Raw genomic sequence first — 19998 nt, 5'->3', positions numbered from 1 at the left:
ATATTTCAGGCCTGTTCTTCCCTGTCCCAGGGAGGTCACAGCTACAGAAAACTGCAGGGAAACGCTTCGTCGTTTCATCACAAAGGGGTCAATGCTGGTCTTAGTGAAGTCATCAATTTATCATCCTCAAAGACCGACGAAGCACACTCGCCCTCGTCAGCGCGGCGTGCTGCCAACCTGAGCAACCCCTGCTGCGCAGGCAGCCTGGCCCTCCCGGGCCCCCGAGCGTCCAGCCTTCGCATTTGACAGAGATGAACTACGCTCTGCACGTTACCAGCTAGGAGAACACAGCAGGACAGGACACCTTAGGATAGTGTACTAGTTGGAAAGCACACTTACTAAAATTACTGACGGAACAAGAGCATTATGGTATGTTTGTCCTACATCCTAGTCCAGGTACTTCATCTGCCATCATTTCCTGATCTATATAAGTCTCTAAGAAGTAATTTTTTGTATTAAAAATAAAGCAACTACAGTAAAATTAACTCTATGGTACCATTCTTAAAACACTGGTGTAAGAGAGACAGTTTGTGACTTCAGCTCCCGGTGCTGGCCAGTTCGGGACTGTATTTCAAAGCAGCGTGTAATGTGATCCTTGAATTTTGAGCACTTGATTAACTTTCTAGGGCCAAAGAGTTCAGAAGTGCAGTACGATAAGACTCACTATACGCCAAGTATCACAACCAACCATCGGGCAAGAACTATTTATTAAGAACTGTTAAAAACCTGAACCAGAGGTAGTTTAGGAACTAATTTTGCTCAGATGTGGTTATTCATATGACACCGATCGAGCGAGGGCAACACAATGATTCTGCCTGCAGGACTTACCTGAAAGGGCACGTTCCGATCAACAGACACCAGCGTCTGCCGAGGAAGATGCTGCCGTGGCAGCGGCTCTTCCTTTGACATCAGAAATAAGTTAAACCCACAAATGCTTCCCCACCTGCGAATTGCTTTAAGTCTTTTAAAACATTTATATTTCTGTAGGATCCTGAAAGGAAACCAAACCCTTTGTGCTTCAGGCCATGAAATTAACAGCTCGCCAGCTAGCAACAGGACAAAACACTATTTATATCTATTCCCTACCTGCCTATTGGAAGGATTCATGAAGCAGCTGGTCCTTTAGCAGACGCTGACCCATGCTTTCATCCAATCAACAACAATCAACGAATTGGGATGTAAATGCGTGAACAGCTTAAAAGCAAAAGTTTCTGCTTCCCCACCAACATCCAGATGCAGGCATGCTGACAATCCCGTTGGAAAAGCTCTCAGAAATGGCATGCGTGTCTACTTACACTATAACAAAGTTTTATAAACACCGTAGTTAACTTTATTGTCCATACACATATTCTGCTTTCAGCATATTTGTACAGTCATTTCAAGATTTGGAGAATTGTATATACCACTCTTCATGCTACGCCAACCTTGAAGTGCTGGCTCAATTTTTGACTTCTATTGAAGCCCAAAATAATACTTTATATGTACATATAAAAATATATATATATATATGTGCATCTAGGAAATTGCCATATTTTACTAAAATAACCTAGCAGAAGTGATGCAAAATACTTTGATTTGCAATCCGAGCATGAAACCGTAGATGGAATCCATCTGCTGGCAGCAGAGAAGCAACACACTCTGACAAGCAGGTGTTACTCAGAAACTGCCGGTCTCCAAATAACTCGCCCTTTACCACTGCGGCAGGGAAATCAAGTATTGTGAGAGCAAAGGTACAGCACAAAAGACCAAGACAACCAAACCCAAAGCACACAGTCCAACTCAGCAGCGTCAAATCACATTCTTAAAAAAAGACAACTTGGTTCAAGAGCCCATTTGCGGTACAAAAATCAGTTTGGTCAGATTCAGGTAAAGCTTTTCTTTGGTCACAGCGAGGACAAGAATAATTGAACGTACAGGTATTTATCAAACATCAAAACTAACTCTTTAGAAATCTCCCTTCCCTGAATATATAGCTATTGAGAGTTACTTAAACATCAGCGTTGACTGTCTCCCCTGTGCATGTGAATTACTGAAGGTGCTTTTCCTACAACGTAGATACAGGCTCAATGCACAAAGAGATTAAATTTTGAAGTGGCTTTTGTAAACGCTTGCTGCAGAGGACAGAAACTTTGTGTGCCGTCAGTAGCTCTCTGCAGACGTGGCAGCTCTGCAGCTGTCCCACAGCTGGGAATCAGGGCTCACTAGCTGCAAAAGGCTTTTACCAAGATGGACCAAAGAGGCTGAAAGAGCAAGAGGCTTCTTTCATCCCATCAACATGAACCTGATGGGAATGAAGCAGAACACAACCACAAATGACTAGTTTCTATTTTGGTACAGTTTAGGTATGGAACATAGAATTGCAAAAGGTGTGGTGTTAATAACAAAGAGAGCATCTTCAAACAAGTCAGATACTCTTATTCCTTTGGAAGTCACTTTCTTTACTATATATATATATACATACATACATATATATATTAGTTTCTGCTTTATGATCAACATTTCTCATACTAGAAATTTTGTGCTCTTACACTATTCAAGATTTTTGAGAGAGCAATAATTAGGAGGTTAAAAGCAGATGAATCCTATCAAAACAGACTGTTTCTGTATCTTCACTTGCATTCCTAGATCACAGCTTTTCAGTGATCCCCTGGTAACCCATGAAAGCCATCTAAAGGAACTGCAGGAATCTCTGAACAATCTGTGTTCTTAGTCAGTCGTTGAGAGCTCTCAAAATACTCTCTTGAGCCTCACGCGGACCAGTGCTGAAACGCTGCGTATTTCTTTTATGTGCGCAGAATCAAAGCTGAGACAAAGTACAGCCAGTGAAATTCCAGCCTCCCGGCCTCATTTCACAATTGAGCTCAGAACAAAAAGGAAAACACAGTCAAACAAAACAGCACAGGACACATTTCCTTTAGCAGACTGTTGGCTTTCCTGAGTAGTTAAAGTTCTCCAGGACTGAGCCTTATCTTAGTGAATAAAGACATTAAAGACATCATGCCAGTGCAAAGCTATTTAACATACATTAGCCGTCAACTTCTCCATACTGATGTTGAACAAATTAATTTACTAGAAGAATCAGATGTTCTTCTCATATTATGTCAGTTTATTAGTGAGATCAGGTACTACCTTTACATTCAGAAGGAACAGGAAATTCAGACTGATTCACAAGAACAAGCTGCTAAGGAAAAAAGACAACAGCCATATGCCAAGTTCCCAAGAGAAGTCTGTTAAGAGCTTGGTATTCATTTTCCCACAGCATGTACAGTCCCTTTCGACATCGCATTCACACCTTTAATTACGGTTTTAGCTTTAGCATTATCTGAGATAAGCTGTACGCAACTAGAAATTTTCTTGTATAAAAAGATTAAACAACAGAAATGAAGTTTCACAGGTGTCTTCTTTACTCAAAATAATCATATTTCTCACGTGGACACGCATCAACCCTACTCAATTCTATGGTCCTCAGAACGCTCACTTTCTCCAAAATCACACAGTAGCTTTAAGTAATTCTGCAACTCATCTTCAGACTCATGGCACGTTATTCTGTCATGAAGCGGGCTTTTTAAAATTTTTTTTTAAATAAAGAAACTATGAATTCGTTTGTTTTTCTTCTTTTTAAAGGGGCAGATCAGGGAGTCTGGGAAAAGGAGAAGAGCAGGGAAGGTTGCAACAGAGACGGAATTAAGAGATTATACAGACTGATAGCCAGTACGACTTTTTCTTCTTCCAATGATATAAGATATAAAGACAAGAATGATAAGGAAGCCAAGCGCCATGCCCACTGCGATGGGAATAAGAAAGTTCAGGTCAGAATCAGCAAAGCATTCTTCGGCTGCAGAAAGAAGAAAAACAAAAAAGCAAGGGAGAATAAATTAGTAAAGGAAAACAAGCATTAGAAACCAAATAAAGCAAGGAGCAAACAGATGTTTTTGAGAACTTACACTGCATTACATACAATAACATACCTAAAGTAAAATCAGTATTAAGAATCAATAGAAAGATTGATTTCTTTAAACATATATACTACACGTCATTTGTTTCGGTAATATACTGCTTCCGATTTGAACATTTAATTTCATCTTCCTCTAGCGAGCAGTCCACTTAGACAGATTAGAAACGCGAGGACAAAACAGCAGTCTGAGCATGCATTGCTGATCACACCTCAGGGTTAACAAGCAACACAGCAACACCAAAAGACAGGCTGGTGTATTACTGCCTTGTCCAAGTGACTTCCCAAAGCCTCAAGTCACCAGCGCTTCTCTAGGTTCTAGACACGAAGAGAAATAACAGACGGCAAACCAAGTAACGAAGTAGAAACCTACTGAAAACTGCAAGAGACAGCCAGGACACACATGCTGAAAGCACTGAATGGAAAACACTGACAGACTCTTTGGGTGGGCAACTTTCTTTATTTTCAATCCAAATACAAGAACAGGGTTATCAGTTTAAGCTGAGAACTATGCAGACCGTACCGAAATCAACATAGGAGAAAAAAAAAAAAAAAAAAAAAAAAGAGACAGCTGTGATGCTACAGTGGTTTTTAATATACAGGTTGTAAAATACGTAACAAACTCCTTGCTGATACAAACACTCACGCAAGGATTAGCAAACAACAGTGGGAACTGATTTCAGACTCAGCGATACGCCTGAGAGACGGAGGCAGGGCTTGGCATTCTTCCCGTTCGTAAAGAGAGCAGAGCTCCACCTGCACGGTGCCAGGGTGAGATGGTTGGTAAGATACAATACCATGTCCGTGTACTGCTTCCAAAGTGTAAGGGTGCTCAACGTGCTTTTCATAAAGCAGAGCTCCTTTTAAAACTTCTTTGCTTGTGTTAATATTACAGCAAAGCGTCACACACACATGCAATGCTTTATCAAAAGTTCGCTGTTGTTTTAAGTGAATATTTAAACCATTTGAGCCCCTAACTGAATTAACCTTAGTTACGGGGTAAATTACTGTCTTGATTTAGCTCACTACAGTCCAGTACAGACTTGCCACTACCCTTTCACAAAAGGCTATCCAAAGCCTTTGGCTAAGAGGAAAGAAACCACCACATGGAGGTTCAGCACCTGAAAATACTGAACACTGACAATCTAAAAGCACCTACTGCCAAGTAGAGCAACACTTGGAAGGGAAAAAAAGAGGAAAGGAAATATGTACCTTATACAGCGAGCCATTTCAAAATGTTCTGGTATTTAAGCACCTTAAAAAGAGAACTGCATTTGATGTTTAGTCATCTTCGTTTACTGAAGATCAGCATACACAATTGAACTAGTACATGCTGGATAACGGGTCATTAGTACTAAACATGAATCAATTTGCTAAGGATGAAAAGTGCCCAGCAGGCAGCGACAGAATTTCCCCTTCTCTCTTCTTTAAAGGAAGGTGATCGCTGCAGTATGCATGACACTACAGCACTGTTACAAGGAATTCCCAGGATAAAAAGGATTTAAAGTTTCATACCAGGAATATTCCATCCTTTACCTCTCTCCAGTTTGCCACTATTGTTGGCACACCTCTCTCCGTGTATTGTTACTGTACAATCGTTAGAAGCAAGTTTCTTCAAATGCAGAACCTGGTAAACCATACACCACGGCAAGCAGACTCCACGTTCAGGCCAGGAGGAATAGCTTTTTCAACATACGTGGTCGAATGTGTCTCAATTCAAAATAATCAGAAATTTTGGCCCCCAAGATTTTTAGTCCCAGTATAAAATCTATCTTCCTTTTTAATTCCAATCATGAGATGCAACTGATAGCCCAAAATGTTGTGGTTTCATTGGCATATGCTACACAATAGAGAACGCTGTGGTAAATTTAAAAATAAAAAACAAAAGGCCTTCATTGGCTGGAAAAGCTTCTTTTGCGGACTACTAGCATGGCATCTTTAAGCTAAAATATCAGAAATCTCGGTATCTTAGAGCACAATTCTAATATTTAGTAAACTGTATATAAGGCACAGCCAATAGTAATCACAACAAACTGCAGTCTATGATAGATTATCCACATTAATATTCAACATCCACAAACACACACAAGTTAAATGCTGTTTCCACTGACTAGAACAAAACTATTTTTATTCACATAATGCCACTCCATGTCTTTAATATTCTGAAATTAAAAGTGTAGTATTTTGGAGGAACTGAAATTAATTCATCAGTTATGAACCAGAACATATCCTGCCTAAGTTGCTAGGTTCAAACAAACCATGACAACACATTCTGCATCATTTCTTAACCAGGTTTGTTTTTAGCAAACCCTGTTTGCCTGACTTGGCAAGCAAGCCATCTTTTGAGTTCAGATTTTTTTTTTTTTAAATAAAGTTAAGCTTTCCCATTTTAAAACTACTTGTATCCAGCATTACAGCATTTCTTGTAAACAACAAAGTAAGCCAGTAAGTACTAGGACAACTAATCCTCCCAAAGCTGCTCCTACTGTTATGGCTACAATGAAGTTGCCCAGCTCTGGGCTGGTCTTCAGCTAAATAGAACAAGGGAAAGTCTGAAAAAGAAATGCATTTAAATAGAAGTATTTAACACTATTATCTCCCTCTGATTATTTAAAACTGTTACACATCTCCCCAGAAGGATATCAGATGGTCATCCACAAACCCCACCTCCTCCCCCTCCCCAAAATACAATAGCAATAGTTCCCCTCCCCAAACATCGCAAGACTCGTAATTCCATGATATACTTTCTTGAAAAGCATGTATCTGCATATTACTGTAGATTTATCATTATTGTACACCACAAAGTCCAGTCTTCTGGTGTCTAAATATTCACTGCAAGTCTCCAGAAGAGACAGAATTACAGTAAAAATAATAATGCTCTGACAAAAAAAAAAAAGGCTTTACACTTATTACAGGACAGCAGTAACTCCTGCGCGTTCCAAGTTTTGTCACAGACTCTTGCAGACTGACTTGTACTGATAACTTGACAGCAATTTGATGCCTGCAGTCCCAGTGTAGTTTAAATTCACTTTGACCAATTTACATCCTTAGGAACCCCACTGTTAAGCTCTTTAACAAGAGCCTATTAAAATACTTGTGTTTTTCTTCACATTGAAAAAGCTTCAGCTGACTTCAACTTACGCTTCAGAAAAGTACTAATGTTATTTTGACTGTGTAGCAGATGAGAAGGTAGCTTTAACAATCATTATACAAGCAGCGCAGGCTAGAATGAAGAAGAAAGGGTATAGGATTAGACTGCACTTTTTCCTCTTGTCATATAACCATAGAATTCACAAGACAGGCTAGAAAGAGGTATGGTAACGGGAAGACTAGTGTCTCTCTTGATGCAGAAAAAAGTATACACTGGTACTGTTACCAGAAGAACTGGCAGCACAGACAGGATCAACACAGCTTCCACCTTAGAGGATGAAGCTACTAACCAATTCCCAGAAGGCTCCCTAATGCTTTCCCACTTTTGCTGAATGCAGAGGCCAACTTCATTTTCCAGGATGACTGCAAGAAGAAACTGAACTGTTCACAGCTGTACACCAATTTAAAGATGGCTAGCAAAATCAATCATAACGTCTTGTTTGGATGGAGTTACAATTGACAAAAAAGTTTACGAGCAAATTTCTAATGACGAACCAGACGTACAGTGTCTCAACTAGTTCCCAAGCTGTCTTCTGCTAGAGGATTGTACCCAAGCACACTTCAGAATGTGCTGCAAAACAAAGCGTTGAGACACAGACAACAAGGGACCTTCACCAGCTATGTAACAGAATCTCAGATATAGACTGATTGAAGTTGACCTTACTTATTTAGTTTATTTTCTTTAAAAAAAAGACAGTACAAGATGTCTGTTTTCAAATCAGTTAAAAAATGTGAACAAGTTTCCTTAAGAAATAGAACAATCTTTATTATTTAGAGCACATGTTGAACAGGTTGACAGTTCCCTATGAGTAATACATACAGGAAAACTAGTGGTTTTATAACAACAGGCAGTCAGGTGAAACTTAGATGTTTATTGAACCAGTTATCTGCACATCAGTCTAGGAGTACTTTAATCTCAGAGCCAATATACTTGCAAATGAAGATTAAGTTGCAGGTTTTTATCGTTGAATTTTGAGAGCAGTTTGCACTAATCTTCTGTATTGTCACATGGAAACCGCGCACAGTTCAAAAACTTGTGTGGTGAGATGAATACAGCTTGCTAACTACTCCTTAACCAAAATGCACATATAACTGGTGCCACTGAACATCAGTCACAAAACTGCTACAAATCTATATGAACTTCTGCATTTGAGGATATATTAATATGAAAGTCATTAGATCCACCTTTTTTTTTTTAATTAAAACGGAAAGTCTTGAAGCCTGTTTCAGGATTAAACTTATAGTAGTTCCCCACTTTCATTAAAATGAATTTCAGTAACTGATGCAAAATTCAAGCTGTAGACTACGAGCTAGAGTAAGCATTATCCACCCATACTTGCTTCCTTGGCTAGTGTCAAGAGTAAACTGTTTTTACAAAAAAATTACTGAAAGAAGTGTGTTTTATGATTTGTATACAAACATGCCACAGACAACTCTACAACCCTAGAAAACACTAATAAAACACTAAACCAGCTTTGATGCAGGCTGAACTCATTCTAAAGGGGGAGACGTTATGTTCATTAAATAACTAGTTTAGGCAGCTCATGTTATGACATATGCAAAAAAGCCACACTTATCTACAAGTCAAAAAGACTTTTTTTTTTTTTCCATGCAGTAAAAACTATGTATTACAGCACAAGGAGGCCAGAGAGAAGTTGTGCAGCAAGGGTTAGTCTCTACAGAGCTGCAGTTTAAGAACAGTCCAGTTGCACTGCATTTTTTAAGCTAGTTATTCTTTCCATACAGCAAGGAAAAACGGGTGTTGTGGGTCCATCTCAGACTTGTTTGGCTTTTGCATTCTTAACATTAATAAATGCTACAGAGCAAACAATCAAACACAAAGTACATTAAACATTCAGAATGCCAATGGCGAGAGAACCATTCAAGATGAAGATTTAAAGACAGCTCAAGCTGCAACAACAGATACTGGCTCATTAAATGAAAGCATCTTTAAACAATGGTCATTCAAAGCAACAAGACAGACCAGTTCTGTGCAGAGTATGATATAAAGTTAAGTGCACTTTAAAGTTCTGGAATATTTAGAAAGGTTATTCCCTTTAAACTGATGCCAGCAAAAAAGCTTGCATTAATTTAGCAGAACTCTGCCTCAGCTGAGTATTTCAGATGATTGCCAAGGTATAATAAGTGATGAAGAGTTCAGTGCCTAACAGTAATTTTTTTTTTTTTGAAAGCATTTGGAAATGGCACTGAAGTCTTCCTATATATCCACCATTTGGCAAGTATAGGTTACCCATTTTGTCTGTACAGCCAGGGTACAGGAATGATTCCTGAAACTACACCAAGGCAGGAGTAAACTACTCAAATTCCATCAAAGCCAAGTAATTTACTGCTGCCACTTCAAAAGATCACTTAATCACCAGCCTGAAGTTCAATTCTATGAAAAACAAAGTTGTTACTGGGCATCATACAATCCTTGTTAAATACTATACGAGTCAACATAGTGACTAACGCTGCCAGCTTAACCCACAATTATGACAACAACTAAGGAACGCAGAGGAGAGAAGCAAGTACAAGTTCTATGCTATTCTGGGAGTTGCCCAATGCACATCACTTTAGAATGTGTTCTTGTTTCAGGCTACAATTTGTAAAAAGCAGAAGTAAGTACTAAACACTTCAGGGTTTTTGCAAGATAAAATCCTTAGCCTAGCAATTCATCCAATATTTGACATCTTCAATACAGCTATGAAACCCACGTCGTCTTCTTAGAGCAGGAAAACTAAAAACGTAGTTCTGCTTCATCTGAGAAACATTCTCTTTGTTTCTCAACTCCAATTAGCTGTGGCTAGTAATTACTCCTAAGTTTTGGGTCTTTTTGGGACGTCAGAACTTGCACTTGCTTTGTTTAGAGTGAAATCAGAACAGGAATCACATTTAGATTCACAAAGTTTGATATCCCGCATAGCTTTTTCTTCTGCCAATTATGTAAGCAACCACTATAATGGCAATCAAGCCAGCAAGTGCAGCACCAACTACAATTGGGATTAGAATGCTGTCATCATCCAGCGAACACTCCTGGGCTGTAGATGAGAAAAAGGTTGCAACAAGGAATAAATAAAGACATAATACTTGCCAAGTGTGGTATAAAAATCTGTTTTCCTTAATATGAAGGTGTTCAAAAATCAAGTATTATTACATCTTTGAACTAAGAGAGAAAGAACTGCAGAGGTCTCATAGGTACATCTAGCATATATTAAGCATTATAATCACTTGGAACATTTGGTAAAACTATAGTAAGCTAACAGAAGTGCCCCGGTGTACAAGTTTTCACATGCACAAGATCTGTACTAGACAAAGGAGCAGCCATTCTTCTACTTTTAAGACATAACCAGGCTTATCTATTTCATGCTTAAGGCAAGTCTGGTGCTTTTACTCATTAAGAATGAAGTGACCTAGATTTGGTATCAAGAACCTATCAAGAACGGAGACATGTTATAGAGAGATGAAATAACTGCAACTAGGAGAAGGAAGCTAGCTGCAACTTGAACTACCGAGTGAAATGGGACCCTAACTCTTTAGAACGTGTCATGATAAATACTGTTTACCCTGCATTCATTTGGGGAGTTAACTTACCTCTGCCTAAAAAAAGAAGTTCAAAAATCTGCACCCAATCTACTTGTCTACTGATTAGTGTAGTCTAATAAGACTGTGCTGCAAGTATTATCATGAAGTACAAAGACCAGGTTACACTAAAGATTAAGAAAGAGGTCATTTAAGCCATTTCAGTTTTCCCCAGACAAGACCAGGATAATGCAGCAAACAAACGTTTTAGAATCCTTCTTTAGTTCTAGATATTCAAGACTGCTTCTGAAAGAAGCTCTGTCCGTTCATTTTTTCCCCCAGCACTCCTATTCCTTAGACTGACAGGTTAAAAGAAACAAAACACCTGACGGTATTACCAAAGTCCACTTCTGCTAAAGTTTTGTCCCATTTTCTTATATATTCGAGCTACAAAAAGCTGTATGTCAAGATGATGTCAGATAACTTCTAACCTACTCTGCAAGGCAATGCTTAAGTCCCTCTTCAGCATCTCTAGCTCCTTCAAGTCTTATGAAGGAGAACCAACATACCTAGCAGACATTTTTAAAGTGAGAACAAAGCTTTCCTTGAACTTGAGTGTCAGTCTCAGAACTCTTCATTCCACGTGTAAAGAAAAAAAAAAACAAAACAACAAAACAAGAGCTTCAAAAACGAAGTGCTTCTGCCCAATGCTGGTGCTTTTTAGCAAGTAAGAATTCTGCAAGCATTGCAAGAATGAACAAAAAAAGAACTCTTACCTGTAGAGAACTTATTTGCCTTCACAAGAAATGGCTGAATCCATAGATTAAAAGTATGCATTTGGAGATCTTCATTAATCTGAAGAGTCTGCTCTTTTCGGCACATATAAGAACTACCAAGGAAAGCATCCCACTCGCTGAAATTGTTGTTATCTGCATTTGAAATGACTAAACAAAGGGGGGAAAAAAATAAAGGAAATTTGCACTCCCACTTTAAATGCAAGAGAGTTGCTAATACAGTCCTAGGACTAAGGAGCTGAACCTAGAGGGACCAACTTTTCAACACTGACTACTGTGAAAAACAAGGTAGCCTGAAGTGCGACTGATCTGCTTAACCAAAAGCAGTCAGGCACTGAAGTTATTACAGTACTCAGCAGTAACCTATCCTCCATATAGACATGACATCAGGCTTTCCTTGTACCTCCACTCATCCCAGCATTGCAGAGTTGCGAGCGTTTTAGCTTTAGTGCCCTTTTAACTGCAGCAGCCGTGACAAGCAACTTTAAAAAACAAAACAAAGCATACTTTTGATTTGGAAAAAAGTATGCTTTAGGTTTTGAAGGACTGGTCTCTTTTCCCAGTGAGAGTTAAAGCAGAAGTGGTTGGAAGATACAGCAGCATCTTCAATCAAAGAAGACAACAGCTGGTTTAGGAAAAACAAAAAGCTTCAGAGTTGGTACAACTGTATTTCACACCTCAAATAATTATGTTACTGAAAACAGTTATAAAGAAGCCCTCTTAATTTATATACGTTTATCACAAAGTAAGAGACCCCATTAGCAGAAGTTTCAGGAAAAGACACTGATCGCATACTGCTGTTTAAAGTAACTCTTATAGCCATTTCTGCTTATTACTTTTGTTCCTACCACCTTAAAGACTTAAAGTAGGAAGTAACAGTAAGCATGAACAGCACTGGAAAAAAGTCAGAAGTATTTGATAAATACAGACATTGAATAAAAGCTTACACTTGCTTTAAGGCAGATACTACTTCTTACCAGAACCATTCAGCCGGTTGAGCAGTGTAACATTCACCTCTTTCAGATAAAATCTTTGTACGCTTGCACTGGTATTTTTCTGTTTAAGAAGCAAGAACCAACTGTCAGTGTGCAATTCTGCATTTTTAAGAACACACACTTTACAAACGCGAACACATTTACCGCGCTCTTTTCTACAACTTTAACCCAATTCTCCATTTGTCTTGAGGCAGTCAGCTAGCCAGTTCCACTTCCTATATGGGAACAGGCTACCACCAGCAAGTGACAGGAGGATTTTTACTATGAGTGATCATCATGCATGGAAACAGTTTAAAATAAAAGAAGTTACTCACGACAACAAATGTGAAACCAATCAATGTGCTATTTCCATCATTCAGTTTCAGAGTAGCTGTTGTGTTACCACATGCGCCATCTGCGGTAGTTGTCTTTGGATTAACGTTGATCAGAAGAGGCTGGAATACAGAGATACCATGTCACAGAGGTTCAGCTGCCATTAGAAATACATTGCTTCAGTCAGTAGTAGTCTTAGGCTAGAAGAGCTTGTCATGAACATGACAGCAGGAAGATTGAGCCTGGTTACTATCGAACCAAGGCTACTGCAGTTAAGTTTACACGCTGGTAATACTGAAGCAAACAAATTGCCCAGTGAAGTCTTATTTTGTTGACCCAACAAAAGAGGTTAGCTTTGGCTCCCTCTGTGGGGAAAGACAGTATCTGCAGGGACCAGCAGCCTTAAAAGCTAAGAAAGTTCCAGGCTTTTAATGACATTAGAGGTACTCCCAGTAACGAGTTATATTGAATCTACGTAAGGTTTTGAAGCTAGATATTATGTCACAAAACTATTCTGATGTCACAGAGGTGCTACGTACAATACTTAGAGGCAATTCTGGACAGCCAGCAGTGCACAAAGCAAATACCCTGCACTCTCATTTCATACCAAATAACTACAGCAACCTTTCTACTCTTCTAAAATAGAAGAGAAGCACCTTGTCTTGGGAAACATTCAGCTGCAGCCCCACAGTAGCCAGAAGACAAGTTTTATTTCCACTTTTAAGAGAATAGTTTCCTGTGTCTGGATTCTCCACAGGTTTGGGAGCAGTGGTTGGAGCAGGTGACAAGGTGGTGGTAGATGGAGTAGTTACATTGGCAATAGTAGGCGGAACAGTAGGTGCAGAAGTAGGTGTATCAGCACGACATCTAGACTCTGAAAAGAAATTTTAACCACCATTTCAGCGCTGAAATTTTATTAAAGTCTTATGCTTCAGAGGTCAGTTCAATACAGATACCAATTTCTCTGTTGAAATCTAGGCTCATGGGGAGTCTGCTCATCACCAAGTCAGAAGTCTCAAACTCAGCACTATGGCACGGTATTCCAAACAACTTACAGCTACTATTTGTTCTCAGAAATTCTGTAACGCCCACAGTTTGAAATCCATGTGGCATATGCAATACTACTTACCTCCGACATGGAAGCGAAACACACGGACAAAGACAGCTAAGTGATTATAAAAGTGTGATAGGTATTTGCTGTAGACAAAGTAAGCAACTCGATCAAGCTGAGTAGTTGAGCTATGAGATGAGACAACAGGCTCTGGACTATTTAAACGAAAAAGCAGAGGCTACCACTGAAAATGGAGGGCAGCCAGTTAAAAAACTTGAAGCTCAAATGTAGCAAGAGTAGTTCTGAAGTGATTATTTTTAATACTTGAATACACACTTTATTAGACTACCACCTTGGCATGGGAACAATCTACACTACTATATACTACTAAACCTGTTCGGCTCATCTATTTTCCAGGAACAAGGAAAGACGTACTGAAGGATGTTTACATGAATATTATTCAACACAGCGCATCTTAGAACTGGTGGATTTTTTATTATGGGACTTTGCTCCCTGCACTAAAGTACAACACAAAAACGCTCATTCACATACTGAAACGCTCACCTTTTTTACCGATTGTGCCATTCTGAACAAAAGCTTGCACAGTAACATTCCAGAAAATCTGTGTTACGTTTTCTGCTTCCAAAAAGTCAGTGTTATGACACACAAAGACGTTATTCAGTTGAACTGGACGCATAGTATCCTTTACAACAATAGTAACTGGTCCTACAAATAAGCACAAATATTTTAATGCCTTATGAACTACAACAACATTTATAGGTAGCATTAGGTTTTATATAATTCCATAAGACAAAGAATAAGAGAGAATTAATTAAGTTTAATGATCCTAACCTCTCTTCAATGTTTTACCTGTGCCCTGACCTGAAGAAATGCAGAGAAGTAACCAAGCTTCCAGAACAAGACAAGCCATTAGAAAGGTGAACCCTTTTACTTAAGATTTTATTTAAGGAAAAAAAATCCTATTAATAGTAGGTATTAGTACACAGAAAGCCTAACACTGTATTGCTTTGCTAGGCGGAAGGTCAAGCAGTGCACACTAAAATGAATCTTCCATATGCCTGTTGTCTACTAGCAGCACTTCGCTGATCAAGTCTGTTCAAACAGTTAACCTTCCCTTTCTGTTCCACTTAAAGGAATTATACATTCAGTGACACTAACTAGCCTGTATTTTTATCCAGCAGGCAGGTATGATGAACAATAGCTAGGCAGTATATGGCACAGAAGTCACCGGATACATTATTAGTCCTTCTAACTTTGAAAAAACCAACCAAGGTCAGGTACACGAGATGTGACACTTGTGGCCGAGACTGTTTTGTGAGTAGGATTCTGCACTGAACATTACCTTTTCTTTTTGCGTCAGGAAATACAGCAGTATCACTGGTGTTGTAGGTAAATGTGATGAAGTCCCCCCGGTAAGTTTCGTTGGTTTTTGTAAAGTTAATGCTCCAAGAGTGACCTTCTCCAAACTGCACTGCCAGAACTGCAGCTTGTGTGTCACTGCCACAGACACTTCCATTGTGTGTCACACTGGATGACAAATTCAAGGTTGCGTTTTTCTAGAAGAAAAGGGTAATTTTAAATGTTTTCACAGAGAGCAGTTCTTCCCCGTGACAAAGTTATAAACCTGCTGGAGTTAAATGAAGCCTTGCACAAGATTAGTGAGATTATTTTAGGTTATTCTACAAAATTATGAAGAAGGCTCCCTGACATCTGACCTAGAAAGGAGCCATATCAGATTCAAGTACAAAGGTAGAAATCTAACTTAGCTGTAAATCTTGACCGTGCTGAGCTGTGATTTACATTTACTATTTAGGCTAAGAACATGACTGCACTGATACACAAAAACCACCAAGTTTGACCAGTGTGCCATTTAAGTAAGTGTAATAGGGCACTTTCAGTTATTTGTATTATTGAGAACTTATGCTCTGTTTTAGAATGAGTATTTAGGAATACTCTTAACACCTGACTCAGTAAAAAAAAAAAAAAAAAACAAAAAACAACCAAGTAAAAACCAAACACCCTAGGAAAAAGAATGTACTTAAACTTTTACCCAGGACAAAATACAGTTCTCAGCAAAAGTTCCCTCCAAATACTTACATAATCACTACTGTTTGTTTCATATTTTATCAAGAATCTCATCATCCATTTTGCATACAGGCACGTAGCATTAGAATCATCCTTTACATCTACTTCCACTGCATAGGACTGGAAAAAACCTGTAAGATAGGATTATTACCTATTAAGACATTGCTTTTACTTCATTTTCTAGAACCACTTAAGAGGACAGCTCCTTACGAAGTAGTAAATTATTTCAGGACTGGATTCATTTTGCCAGACACTGAAGGAGTAGCTAGATTTCTAAGAAGTATTAAAACTAGGAAGCACGCCATGAAGTTATCAAAGCTAGACAAAAACTGAGAGCATTTTATAACCTATTTACCTGACAAAGACTAATAATCTAAACGAGCATTAGCCTTGTGGGGACAAGCTGAGCAAACTGAAGTGCATGAACACAGCACTTGAACAACATACTGCTTGTAGACCAGGGTTTTCCTATCACCTTATCGGTTTCATCGGTGGTTGACCTCTGAGAAATGAGATTGGGATGCCTTACGCTGTGTTTCCACAATTTCTGTCTCAAAAGAGACGGTTCTTAGATTCCCTTTAGATTTCCAGGGAACTTTTTGTCGTTGCTGGACTTTTCACCCTGTGAATCCCCGCAGACGCATCCCCCCACGGTCAGCGTGGCTTCGCCCTGCCGTGGCCGCTGACCCCCGGCTCTGAGCCGGCCGCTGGCGAGGCGGGCTGACAGGATCCACCCGCGCAGGCAGCCACGGGCCGGGAGCCTGCCCCAGCCGACGGGCCCCCAGGTCGAACACACGGGTTAGCCGCCCGGCTTCCACCCCGGCCTGGAAGGGCTCCGGCCGGGCCGGCGCCCCCCGCCGCCACCCCGGCGGCCCCAGCGACAGGGAGCCGCTAGGCCAGGGCGACGCGCCTCGGCCCCCCGCTCCCCTTCTGCGGGTAACAGCGCAGCGGGGAGGCAGCCCGGCACCGCCTCCGCTCCGGGGCCGAGTGCGGGGCCGCCCCGGGGAAGCCGCCGCCGGGCTGAGGAGGCCCCGGGCCTGCCAGGGCCGCGGCACCCCCCGCCGCTGCCCGACGCCGCGTCACGGGCGCGACGGGGCGGGGGGGAGCGGGACGCGCCCGCGGGGACACCTGCCCCCCCCCCCCCCGCCCCCCCCGCCGCCGGCAGGCCCGGCGCCCGCCCGCCGCCCCGCTCACCGGCGGTGCCGAGCAGCAGGAGGAAGAGGAGGCGGGAGGAGCAGCGCGGCTCCATGCTGGCGGCGGCGAGAGGCGGCGAGCGGGCGAGGCGAGCGGGCGCGATGCGAACCTCGCCACCGGTCATGTGAGGGGAGGGAGGGGCGGCGCCGCCCGCCCGCCGCCAATCGCCGCGCCGGGGCTCGATTCGATGGTTGGCGGACAGGACGCTCGCCGAGCGTCCTTTCGGGCGGGCGGTGCGGGTCCGCACCCTGCGCCTGCCCCGGCCTTGCGCGGCCGCGGTGGGCTCCTGCAGAAGGAGGCTACCAGCCCCTTTGGCCCTCGGCAGCTCTTGCTGTCTCCACTGGGGCCGCTGGAGGTGGAGAAGAGAAAGATGAGAGGAGATGCGCATTCAATGAAGCTTAATATAGAGGCTTTTACTGCAAAAAATAAAGAATTAAGATATTTTCCATGTTTTCAATAAATAAAAAGGGGGAGAAATGGGCTAAATTGACCTAAATATTTAAGTCGGTGGTGCAGTGCTGCACTGGGTGACCATGCAGGGCTGTGGGGGCTAGGCAGGCCTGCCTTGGGGAGAGGGCTCTGCTGTAGGGCCGGGGCACCCTGGGGTGGTCTGTGGGTGTCCCTGGGGGCTGACAGGGCTGGCATTGCTGCCCGTCCTCCAGGGATGCCACCCAGGGCCGACCAGGGATGGTGTCTGGCTCCCTGGGGGACTCTGCCTCCACCATGACTGGGCAGAAACTTTTCCAGTAATGGCCTCTGTAAAGCAGGGAGAGGGCTGGCAGCAGTGCCGAGGCTGGGACGCTTTGCTGTGTTTTTGCTGACGCCGAAATGCAAAACATGGGGCGGAAAGAAGTTGGGAGAAAGCAGCTGCCTGGTGCAAATGCGAGAGAAAAGAGCCAGCGGGGTGGAGGGGGGGAGAAGACAGGAGCAGACAAGAAACCTGGTGGATTTGAGACTGGAAGGAGGTATAAAATGTGATGGATGTTGGCTTGCAGCCTGGAGAGTATTGATCGGGGAAAAAAAAAAAAAAAAGGCTAGCTTGGCAAAGAAAGGGGAGATGGGGAAGAAGAGATTGAGGCTGGGAGACAGCAAGGAAAATGGCAGGCTGATGCTCAGCTGCCTGAGCAGGCAAGAGCTCTAGGCTCAGCGAGGAAGGGCCCTCTTGGAATAACGTATTCCTGGTTCTGATGCTGTGGGAGAACTGCAAATAGTATTTTGAATAATCAGGCACTAAGAGACATGCCCAGTCGTGGGGGAAGAAAATGAAAGCTCTTGAAGAAGACAATAAAACACATTGGCCTGATACAGTGAGACAGCGGGAGTATAGATGGTGTTGATAGGAAAGCTGTTATGAAGTCTTGAGGAAGTTGAAATAACGCAATTTGTGATTAAATGTCCGTTAAATACTCTCACTTGTATACTTGCAATACTGTACTTCTCCAGAGAGTATCACAAAAGCAAACCTGGCAAGTGAGGACCACCGCTGAAACCAGTGCATCGTACAAATGGGGGTTCCACACACACATGCTTGCGTGGTCAGACACGTTCACTGCTTCTTTGCATTTCTTTTTGTGCTTAATAACTGCACCTAGAGCTGACTTACCGTGCGTATCACATACTTGCACATGCATCTGTCTAAGCATCGTTCCATGTGAATATCAAAATTCATGTCATTTCAAAATACTTAGAATAATTTTTTATTTAGCCTTTGAGCTTAATGTACTGAAAACTTATCTGAAGAAATAAACTTTATGTTTAATAACTGAGCCAGCACTTGCTGTAGGCTGTGGGGGAGCGTCCGGTAACAGCAGCACTGACGAAACCACGAATTCTGAAAGCAGCAAGCCTTCTGTCTTTCTCAGCTCCACCGCAAAGAATGGCGCATTTCAGAGGCCAGGGAGAGTCCTGCTGCTGGGGCTTTTGCATTTCCTCAGGCTTCACCGTTTTAGTGCAAAGTCCTGTTTTTAAAAAGTGATCTCTTGGGGAGTTAGGAGCAATTACATGAAGAGGATTTCACTATTAGGAGAGAGACTTTGAATTAGGCTTTAATTAATTGGAGGAGGAGAAAATGGTTGTTATGTTCCAAGCAGTTTGTGTGGTGGAATGTCACCTTTTGTATCAGCTGGAACATTTATTTCAAGACATGTAGCTTTATGAATAAACATTGGTATGTTCAAACACCCCCTTGTTCTGAGTGAAGAATCCTGAATATTTTGACCTCTTGCTTGCACATAGGAAATAGACTGTAAAATGAGTAGATGTCTGCAGACATAAAAGGAAGACTGATTACCTTATTTCCTTTACGCCAATTTTGTGAAGCTTGACATGAAATCAAATGGTGGCTGTCATAACAAGCAAACCTCTGTTTGATCACACAGAATAAAAGTAGCAACTGGTGTGGGATTAAAAGAACAGTATAGTTTATATAATTTAGCATAGTGCAAAATACATTGTTTGGCACCAGAAATATCATCATTAATAGCAGAACACAGATTATTCTTTCTTTCTTTGCACCTGGTTGCTTTGCCCTCCCTGTATCTCCATCCCTGTATCTCCATCCCTGCATCTCCATCCCTGCCATATAACTGCCTTCCGTGGGCACTTTGGGATATTACATCGTTTTACTGTCATCTTAGCAGGCACACTTTTTATTCAGAGCCCTACTTCTTGCTTGCTGTATCAGTCAAGGTAAATGAGAGGACAGTTCCTCCCTCGGAGCTATGGAAAAACGAAGTATGGGCTAATCCTGCTTTCAGTTAAGTCAATGTGAAACTGGCTATAGGAGTAGCTTAATAGAAAGATGAAGTATGAATTCAGACCCTGTGAACTGGTGGTTTATTTTCATTACCACGGAATATCACAGAAGAGACTGATGTGTCTGTGGCGTGTGTATGTCAAGGCTGACCCTAGCGACAACGTGGGAAG

General features: G+C 41.6%; 1 protein-coding gene across 3 annotated transcripts; it reads right to left on the bottom strand.

Moving 5' to 3' along the window:
• Window positions 1-3078: 3078 nt before the first annotated feature.
• Window positions 3079-17215, bottom strand: LAMP2 (lysosome associated membrane protein 2). Of its 3 annotated transcripts, none has more exons than XM_087748590.1 (9): window positions 17074-17215; window positions 15892-16010; window positions 15137-15350; window positions 14338-14499; window positions 13379-13596; window positions 12725-12844; window positions 12393-12471; window positions 11398-11565; window positions 3079-3835 (listed from the first exon to the last, which is right to left on the bottom strand). In XM_087748590.1, exons 1-9 carry the CDS (start codon window positions 17195-17197, stop codon window positions 3693-3695), a joined length of 1347 nt encoding a protein of 448 aa, XP_087604716.1. In that variant the 5' UTR covers window positions 17198-17215; the 3' UTR covers window positions 3079-3692. The 3 variants fall into 3 exon arrangements, with proteins under 3 accessions (XP_087604716.1, XP_087604718.1, XP_087604717.1); XM_087748592.1 differs by lacking the exon at window positions 17074-17215 and adding an exon at window positions 16355-16936; XM_087748591.1 differs by lacking the exon at window positions 3079-3835 and adding an exon at window positions 7751-10140.
• Window positions 17216-19998: the final 2783 nt, after the last annotated feature.

The sequence above is a fragment of the Nipponia nippon genome, unplaced genomic scaffold (assembly GCF_047370975.1).
Source record: "Nipponia nippon isolate SJK-2023a ecotype South Korea unplaced genomic scaffold, ASM4737097v1 scaffold_12, whole genome shotgun sequence".
NCBI classification, from domain to species: Eukaryota; Metazoa; Chordata; class Aves; order Pelecaniformes; family Threskiornithidae; genus Nipponia; species Nipponia nippon.
Note: the sequence above shows the minus strand (reverse complement) of the source record. Positions and strands in the feature narration are given on the sequence as shown.